Source organism: Belonocnema kinseyi, chromosome 9 (genome assembly GCF_010883055.1).
Source record: "Belonocnema kinseyi isolate 2016_QV_RU_SX_M_011 chromosome 9, B_treatae_v1, whole genome shotgun sequence".
NCBI classification, from domain to species: domain Eukaryota; kingdom Metazoa; phylum Arthropoda; class Insecta; order Hymenoptera; family Cynipidae; genus Belonocnema; species Belonocnema kinseyi.
Genome location: NC_046665.1, coordinates 9,612,430 through 9,622,942, shown reverse-complemented (window position 1 = coordinate 9,622,942; position 10,513 = coordinate 9,612,430). Strand labels below are relative to the sequence as shown.

The window sequence follows — 10,513 nt, the reverse complement described above, 5'->3', positions numbered from 1 at the left end:
AGATTAAATTGTATAGTTTCTTTTGTATAAATTCGTTGAAAAATAAATCAAATTTATGAGTGTTTTATCAAATTACTTTCTTTAAATTGTTATTTACCAAGATATTTAAGTAATATCCTATTAAAATCAAAAACTCTCTAGCGAGCGAACGTGGCGCGGCGGTAAGCCCCCGAGTCTATAGTACACTCGAAAACTCCAGCGCTGACATTAACTAAAATCATCACTACTCCTAAACTATTAATTATTTTGATCTAAAACTTTTCAAAAAACTTTATCATAGTTTTCTCCGCATTTTTGTCACGAGAAGTCCTTGCTTGCTCAAAATTCGCTTGATAAACGAAACGCTGGAAGTTGCAAAAGTCCGATTCGCGCCGAGCATCAGAAAAAAATTATTAAAAATTTTTCAAATTTTTTATTTTGAATTCCTGTTCCTCTACGAATCTAAGGATACCCTAAGGTATATTTTCTGAAAATTTTATTCAAAAATTCCAAAAACTGACGTACAGAGCACGAGTTGAAGTGAAAAACGGATTAAAAGCGACTTTTTCAAAAAAGTAAGTTTTTTGGCTTTAATTTTTAAACTAAAAAAGTTACAACTTTTTGTGTTAAGAAAAAAAGATGCGCAATCAAATTTTACATCCATATATATCTTTTGAAAATTAAAATTCGAAAATTTTTTCTAAAGCCTCCAGGGGACTTCGTTTTCGCACGAAAAAATTTTATGTGCCCTTATTGCATCCGGACCCACAATTTAGTTCAATAAAAATGAAACTGTCGTTAAATTTTAAATTTGATTGAATGGAATACAGATACATGTGGGTTGTTTCTTGGCTTCAACAATGGAGAGCATTCAAATAAGCTGGAGAAAATTTAAAAAAATCCCTTGTTTCTATAATAATTAGTTAAATTCAACAAAAAAACTCAGGAAGGTAATTAGGACTCATAGTTCTAAAGTTTTCGGTTTGAAACTTTTCAGAAGTCGACAATGTCAAAATATAAAAGGAAGCGTTTAAACTTCAGCATACCTATTTTGCAAGGAAATACTTTACTATCCCACAATTATATTTCAAATGAGAAGTATTTTAGCAATTAAATAATTATTCCATTCAAAATTATTCAGTTTAGAAAATTGGATTATAACTTCAAAGTCTTTGAAATTAAAAGGTTTTAAATGAGAGAAATTTGAAATGAAAATAATTAAAATTACAGTGTAATTATTATTTTCTACTAGAAGCGTAAGAATAAAATAATAATTATTAAAAGAAACTAATCTATAAATTTAATATTCAAAATCTCAGTATTTGTAAAATTTCGAATATTCTTCGAGTATAACCTGTTAATTCAAATTATTTAATTTTAAACGTTTTAAATGAAATCACTCATGATTCGGCAATACAGTTTTTCAGCTTTAGGATATAAATAATTTAAAGCTGCAATAAGCAGATTATTCGATGTCAAACCTCGTGAAAAATTGGAATTAATGTAAAGCCTTCGAAATCGCAAACTTTTTATAAGGAGAGGAATTTTAAATTGAAAGGTTTTAATATATTTTTAATTTAAAACATTCAAATTGAGTAATTTTATAAACAGAAATTTCAAGAATTGTATTATTTGAAATTTTTTCATAGAGTTCATAAATTAAAAATACAAGCATTAATATTTTTTAAATTTTGAATATGCCTCAAGTATAATCTGATAAATTTAAATTATTTAATTTTGAAAGTTTTGAACTGAAAATTGAAATGTAGAATTCTAAATGTTTGTATTTGGGTATTATCAGATTTCGGAGGCCATTAATTCAAGCCTAATCAAGTTAGAAGGCTTACAGTTGTCAAGTTTACGATATTAAACCCTTATATTCAAAACAAAATTAAATTTTAATGTTAAAATTTTTTATTGTTTAGGGTTTGATTCTTAAATTCAGAATTTGTTCAATGCTTCACATTTTTAATTTTACACTTTCAAACCTTTTTGTTTAATTTGAGTCATCGAGAAAAAAATATTACATTTTAGTAGACACGACTTTTTTTTACGTAAAAAATTAATTTAGGAAATATCCCGTGAGCCAAGGTGAACAATCCGTCGAGAAGGAAAAATGGGTTAAGCCAAATCTGCTGTTTGCGTAAAGAAACTCACTATCTTCGTTCTGACGTGAGTCTTCTTTACGTATACGCTGCAACGCGAAAATGACCCTTACGTAAAACTTGTTATGTTCATTGTAATTTTTAGATTATGTCTAATTGTTTACTGTGTTATGAATTGCAGTTAGAGGAAAGTTGTGAATAATACAATAAAGCGGAATTAAACTTCGGTTTTCAATCAAGATCTTTGAAAAGAAGTATACAATTTTTGAAAAAATAAGTCTGTCAAAAAAGTGCCAGATCATGTATATATTTATTAAAAATAAAATAAAATAAAAACAGCGTCAAATTCTTTTCAAAAATATAGACTATTAAAGTACATAATAGTTCTGTGAATTTATAGCATTGGTTTATATTATTTTTTATGGTTGGGGTTTAAAAAATGTAATTAGCTCATATATTAAAATAACAAAAAGACGAAAATTAGGGAAATTTTTATGTCAATTTTCAGTATTAAATGATAATAAAAAAAAATTAAGCAAACTTATATTTTTTCTTAAAGTTAGATTTCTGGAGCAGGGAAAATGACATTTTGTAAGATTGAGTTACTTCTTATTTCAATTTGAAAAAATGGTTCATATTTATAACATGGCCTTAGCTAAACTGTAGGAGCAAGCCGTAATTTCCTTTGACTTTTGAAAATGCTTCTTACACTTTACAGCTGTTAAAAAACTCATATACCACTTAAATCACTAATATTTAAAAAATGCAACATTTCAGAAGACATTTGTCTAGGTCTATAAGGCAATTTAGGAAACAAATTTTTTTATAAATTTTTATAAGGAAATTTCTTTTCAGAATTTTTATTTCTTCAACCAGAAAAAAATAGTAAGGACATACCACCACAATTCTGGTTGATTTAACCAACAGCTTTTTTAGTTTATTTAAATTTAAATAAAACTTAACTCTATCTTCAAATTCACTTTTCTACTAATTTCCGAAAAAATTATAACTTGAATAAAAAATAAACTTTTCATTTCAAATTTGTTATTAATATTTTATACTAACATATTTGCTATATTTTGGGCATAATTTTGATTTCGAAAAGTCTTTAGAGTTTTCTAATTCTTTCAAGACCTTTTCTACTCAATTAAAATTATTTTTCCATTCACTTATAAAGTAAAATTAGATTATTACCATTTTGGATTTCAAATGCACTATAATTTGGCGCGAACGAATATATAGCTGCCTGTCGCGCCTCTACAAACATGTGGCGGAACCAATCGGTATATGTCGCGCCTCTACAAGTATGTGGCCGAACTAAAAGCAATATATATATATACAGGACCACAAACTTGCCTGCCGCGCTAACTACCGGTATATGGTGCAACTAATCTCATGCCGTATGTAGGACCTAACATCTTTGGTTATAGGCACACGAAGAATAGCTTGTTTTTCAGAGTCCCTTTGAAAGGCTTTAACCTACTGACATACAGTGCCGTGCAAAAGTTTTCGTGCATCTCTTTTTTATGACTCAATAAATTCTTTTAATTTTAATTATGCCAGAGCTAAAAAATGTCCCTGTAAAAGGTTGATTTTTTTCGAAATTCTGATTAAAATAAGCCCAGGGTGAAGCCAATTTGTCTAGTTTTTAAGTAGATATTACAAAAATAGTGTGAATCTCAATGTTTCCTTGAATTTTAAATAACTTCCGAAATAGTCAACATTTTTTAATATTCTTGGACTCATTTTAAAGCTTTTTTTCATAGTATCACATCAGCTTACGAGTATAAATGGTAAACAATTTTTTTTTGAATTGCAAGAACTTGAAGTTGAAACAAAAAAGTTGGAAAAATTGAAATATTATTTTTGATAACAAAAATATTTTTGTAAAATATATGAAACATATAATCATGAAGTTTCTATGTAATTTCCCGAAAAATATATATTTATTTAACTTTTATTCTGATTTGCCTACAGATGAGATGTTTTCAAACTTATTTAACTTTTTTATTAAAACTTCAAGTTCTTGCAATTCGAAAAGAAATTGTTTACGATTCATACTCATGGGCTGCTGCGATAAGGTGAAAACAAATCTTCAAAATAAACCCAAGAACATTGAAAAATGTTGACTATCTCGGAAGTTATTGAAAATTTCAGAAAACATTGAAATTTATACTATTTTTGCAGTTTAAATAAAATAAATCGCTCTTGAAATTTTTAAAGAAATTATAACCTTTTTATTTTCGGATATATTTTAATAAACCTACGTACATTATGGGCAAATTAATGTAATTACGGGCTCACCATCAAATGCAGACTTGACTCAAAACAGGAATGGGCCCTAATAATCTGACAATAATGTAATTCTATTATTTATAGATTGAAATAAGGCAATTCAATTTTGAGGTTAGGTCCTAGTGTTAACGTCCTTATTGAAAGTAGATCAAAGTTATTGTCATATTCTCTCTTGCAGTTACGGCCACTTTAATACAATTTTATGTTCTTATTTTCTAAATGTTATTAATTATTCAAAATTTTCTCTCAATAGGCTAAAGTGGACAACGCTCGTGATACGGGAAAGGGCGGTGGCAAAAAAGGTATTTTAACTGCCATTGGCAATCTGGTGCTGGGCATAATAGGTCGAGATTCGGCAATTTTGCAAGGCCTTGGAGTTCCCTCATCAATGGCAGAAAATTCACAGGGTGACCAGATGACTGGGTAGGAAAAGCAGGACACCCCACTCCTTACCACCTCCCACCATTAATTCTTTTCCGCCCCTAGCCCAATTTGGCGCGTTATTTGAAAATTAAAAGTGATTATCCTGTGATTATAACCTGTGAATAATAAATATAGAAAATGAAACTCACAGCGACAGATTATTATTTACGAGACTAAGAAACTCAAAATAAAACTTAAAAAATTTAATTAAACATAACCTTGCAATGGTACTTACGTTAGATTTGTACAGTGACAGAGACATAGGAACACTTTCCCCTCGTTGCAGTCATTGGAATAGTAAAGTGAAGAACGGGAACGGGAAACACAAACCGAATATATAGCAGGTTATGGCTTTTTATACGATCAGTAGTAGGACTCCGGGCCGTTTCGCAGTCGAAAATCTAACGGATTTCTTTTTCCATCGACGAACGTTAAAAAAAGAGGTTTATTCGTTTTTCAGCTTTCGACACGGTCTCGGACTCCCATCGCAGTTTCAACAAGCACAATTCCTAGAGACAAGTGCTGCGCGAACACAAACGTAGTGAACAAAGAGGTTAATCTAAGTAAATTTGTCATTGGTCAAGCAACGAATTTTATTCCTCTCGAGCTAAGGCTTCGCTGGTAGAAGTTGTGAAGAAAATTTAGGTCCGCGCAATAAAAAATGCAAATATCGTGAATATCTTGAAAAAGAAGGACATCAGACAAAAAAGAAGGACAGAAGGACAAACATCAAAAAAGAAGGACATGCCCTTCCAAAGAAGGACGTCTGGTCACCCTGAAAATTCACCACCTGCAATATTCCTTCAAAATGAAGAAGTTAGGAACGGAGTCAGTACCAGTGAAGCCAATAAGAACAATGCTGCTAACAACGAGGATAATATCGATGAAGGAGTTGAAAGAAAAACAACAGGAGGAAAAAGCAGAAAAAGAAAGCTCAGTGGTAAGACAGAAGATCCCGAATTAAAAGCGCTTAAGAGAAAGGTGTTAGAAGCACAATTAGAATATTTAAAAGAAAATACCATAAACCTTTTATTGGAAAGAGAAAGAATACAAAGAGATTTAGATTTTCATGATAACAATAATTACCCCTTGTAGTAAATACTCCGAATTCTTATTCATTAGCTGACAACTCTGTAACTTTCGATTCACAAAAAAATACGTGAATAGGTTTAAAAAAAAGACTGGCCACTTTGATGTTCTAATAATGTTGAAAATTTTAACATTGAAACCTTAAACATTATTCGGATAATAAAATTATTGCACCTTTCACACACTTTGCTATTCGAATGTTGTACAAAGCTTTAAAGCATTGAATATCATTCGAATAAGTGAGGACAGTCAATGATATTAGAACGATAATGTCCAAATATTCTGTGATATATTACTATATGTTTACTCTGGACTTTAATTTTTCTCTTTAAACAGTCACAGGTTTCATGCAATATTTATATAAAATATCTATATATAAACAGTATATGAAAGTTAAATGTCTGTTTAAAAAAGTTTCTCCGTGGAAATGCAGGGTAAGCTTCATTGTTCGATTGATATTCAATGCTTTAAATTTAATGAAACTTACAACGACTAGGTAGACAAAGGTTTATATTATTTTTTTCTAGCACATTTTCTATTTTGCGCATTAATTTTTAACTTTTATTTCATATTATTTCATTTATGCCTGCGGTGATATTACCTTTAACGACCAACACAGTGATAAGTATTATGCCAAAAGTGCTTTCTAGTATTTTACCAGCGGCATTCTTACTCTTAATTGTTAAATACTCATAGTTATTGCATATTTACGTTTTACATAGTTTTATATTCATTATTGCATTATTGTTGTCATTACTTCGTTATTTTTATATTCATTAATTTATTACCTATAAAAAGTTCTTAACCAAAGGAAACTTGTAATTGGAAAGTTTGAGTAATTTTCTTTCACCGGTCGAAAGTTTGTATTTCACTCCACACAAAAATGTCTGCACCGAAACTAAATCCACGACTTTTCAATGAAACTTGTGATACGAAAGATTAGAATATTTGCTTCGAATAAGGCTACGTTTATTTTTTTAAATAAACGAGTAAAAAAAGATGTAGTTTAAAAATATTTTAGCTGAATACGCATTTTGAATTTTTGAGTTTTATTGAAAGCATGGTTGCACCTCATAAAATAATGAAGGTCAATAATAAACCTCGGACTCTTGGCTCGGACTTTTGGGTGAAAAATTCGATTAACTTTAAATTTAATTTAAGATATTTAAAATTGAAAAATAATTGATTTTACACGATGATTCTGAATCCGTTCAAAATAAAGAATTAATAGATATTAGTTTATAAAATTATTTTAAATTATGACTTCAAATATTATTTCAATCCAAAGAAATTTTAATTTTAACCCATTCAATTTGAAATTTTTCAATTAAAAAAAGAAAATTTCGTTAATTATCGGCAATATTTGACCGTTCATTTAAAACAATCCATTAAAAACAACTGTTAAAAACTATACAAATTTGAACAGAATGGTTCGAAATAGAAAGCCTTGAATTGTTAAATTTGTAATGAGCTAAATTTTAAGTTTAATCGCTACAATTTTAATTTAAAAAAGATTCAAAATTAATTTAAAACTTGAAATTATTTCAAATAATTTGAAACACGATGTAGCTTTCTGCAGATTAAAAAAAAAATTAAGCTGTTTGAGAGTTGTACAATATTTAAAAAGCATAACAAAAATGATTGTGATTGCTAAGAAAATTGAAAATTATTTTTTATTTTCTTTATTCATAATGTGTCCCCTAAGAGTTTACATGGCTTCCATTCCTTACAATCTTTCCGTTTAAATCTATATATTTTTTACAATCTTATCCTTTCTATATATACAATTATTTACTACTATTTACATAAAGTCTTATATCTAGTTACTTATTTCTATTTCCTGCGATAGCGCAATTTAGGACTTGTTAGCAAGCGAGCGAGCGAACGAAAGCGAGAATGCAAGCGAGAGAGAGAGCATGAGAACGCAAACGCATCTTAGTCTGCTTAACTTTTACTTTACCATTACTTACAATTTTCACGCTTCTAATCTAAGCGACTTCCGTTTCCTTTTTCTTTCACATTTTTATACCCACATTTACCTTTTTCACGTGCATTCTTTCATTCTCCCTCATTCGCTCCTCTAGCACCCTCCAACTCCTTCATCCATTCTTCTCCTAATCCATATTCCCCTAGAATCTTAACCACATTTTCTTGCCAGCTTCCTTTATCTTCCAATCCTCTCCTACATCCTTCCCATACATGCTCCCATGTTTCCTCCTCCCATTCACATATTCTACACATTCTGTTCTCTTCTTTTTCCCAGTACATCCCCTCCCTTACCTCGTTTCCCAGTCTAAATCTTGCTGTTCTGGTCCAACTTCTCTCTCCCCATCCCCTTTCTAAATACTTTGAAATCCCTTCCTTTTTTATCATCTTATAACATTTATTGTATTTTGATTCCTCAATCGCCCCCCATCTTTCTGTTAATTGGCTTTCCCTCTCCCTTTTTTCCAATTCTTCATAGTTTACTCCAGTCCCGTCTTCTATTTCTCTATCATTAAAGAACTCCCTCCTTTATTCTTCCCACCTCGTTAATTCGATCGCCCTCCCTCTCCCTCTCTTCTACCTCCATCAAACAATTTCTCGCCAACTCCCCTCCCTTTCCCTCCCTCATCTTTGTCTCGAATTTCCATGCCCTCTTACCTGCTCTAATACTTAACTTATCCCTTTGCGCTTCTTCTCTCACCATATATCCTGGCGTCCTCCAGTCTGCCCCTAGTGTTCATCTTATATACCTTTCTTGTAAACTCTCAATATCTTTCCTTTCTTTCCATCCCCATATCTCTGCTCCATAACCTAAAACCGGCCATACCAGCGTATCAAATAACCACATTCTCCTTCTCCAATTTTTTTTAACCTTCGTTTTCCTATTCTCCATATCTATTTCATTACCCCTGCTGCTTTTTTTATCCTTTCTCTTACATGAGCTGTATGATCTCCATTAGTCTGCAAGATATATCCCAAATATGTATACTCTTTGACTTCTAACTTTATTCCTTTCCATCTCCCTGACCATTCTTTCTTCCTTCCTCCTCCTTTTCTAAACCTCATTATCTTCGTTTTTTCTACAATCACATTCAGCTTTTTCCCATCTAAGTATTTCTCTAATCCTGTAATTAATCTTGCCATCCCTTCTTCATCCTCTGCCATCAACACTATGTCGTCTGCGTATGCCAGTGTATATATCTTTTCCTTCCCTATCCTAACTCCTCCCCAACCCTTTCTCCTCATTTCTTTTTCCAAGTCTGGTATTAATAAATTAAATAATAGTGGGCTCAGAGGACACCCTTGTCTCACACCTCTCACCAACCAGAAACTATCTCCTACTTGCTCTCCTACCTTTGCCCTGCTTCTTGTCTCCCTAAAAATTTCTGATACTCTCTTTATTAATCCCTCTCTTATCCCCTTCTTTACCATAACTTTGTCTATTTCGCCTATTATTTGTTTATACAGTGTTGGCATCAACGTCACCCCCCTATAATCTTGAACCTACTCTCCCTTGCCTTTCTTTACTCCATATTTCCATATTTCCATACTTCATTCGGAATCTCATCTATGCCAGGTGCCTTTCCATCCTTCATTATTCCTAAAACTTTAACTATTTCTTGCTTTGAAATTTCCTCTTCGTCGTCTCTTTCTCTACCATATTTTCCTCCCTTTACAACTTTTCTCTCTACTCCTAGCAAATCCAAAAAATATTTCTTCCATTCTATCATTTCAATATCTTGGTTTACTCTTTTCTTCTTTTTCTTTCTCTATTTACTACCTATCATACCTCTTCTTCCGTCCTAGCCTTCTGCGCCTCTTCCTCAAATCTTTTACTCTCTTCCTCTTTATTTTGATAATACGATTCAGTATACTATTTCTTTTTTTTCCCTGTATTCTTCCCCATTACTTTTTTCTTTTCTCCACTTTCTTAATTCCTTCCTGACCTCCTTTTTTTCTCTTTGCAGTCCTCATCCTACTCACTTCTATTCCCCTCTTTACTAACTTCATTATTGTTTGTGCACTCTAATCCTATTTTTATTTCTCCTATCATTTTTTCCATCTCCTCGTCCACATTTCCCTCTCCCATTTTGATATTTCTTATTTTTTCTCTAAATTGTTCTTTTCCTTCCCTTGACCAATCCCCTTTTCCAACACTTTTTACATTTGTTCCCCTTTTACTCATATTGCTATTCCTTTTTTGTCCCTCTAATATCACTATTAAGGGAAAGTGATCCGAATCAATATATTCTCCTACTTCTAGTTTCTTAACCTTCTCTCTTACCTCATCATCCACTATCACATAATCAATTACCGTTCCCCTTTCACTTCCTGTGCGCGTATATTCTCCTTTTTCATCCCCTTCTATATTCCCGTTTAAGATATACCATACCAACTCCTCCAAGCTCTTCAACAACTTTTTTCCCTCCCCATTTAGTACCTTATCTTTGGATTTTCCACCTTCCACTTCTCTCCTCCCATCATAGCCTCTTCTACTATTACTCCTTCTTTTTGTGCATTTCTGTCTTTCTTAGCTTTCCCTGTTATACATTCATTCCTTACTCCCATCACCATTCCTCCCATTTCCCTGCCCTTTTTATTCTTCCTCTTTGCATTTTGCACTTGCCATTTGTAAC

General features: G+C 31.6%; 1 protein-coding gene across 2 annotated transcripts in view; it reads left to right on the top strand.

The window, feature by feature from the left end:
* The first annotated feature begins 5,081 nt into the window (after window positions 1–5,081).
* LOC117179915 overlaps window positions 5,082–10,513 on the top strand; it is a 19,273-nt gene continuing 13,841 nt past the window's right edge. The window contains exons 1-2 of one of the 2 annotated variants that reach the window (XM_033372121.1): window positions 5,082–5,146; window positions 5,263–5,742. In XM_033372121.1, the coding sequence (XP_033228012.1) occupies window positions 5,547–5,742 (196 nt within the window). In that variant the 5' untranslated portion in view covers window positions 5,082–5,146; window positions 5,263–5,546. The other variant, XM_033372120.1, reaches the window with a different exon arrangement.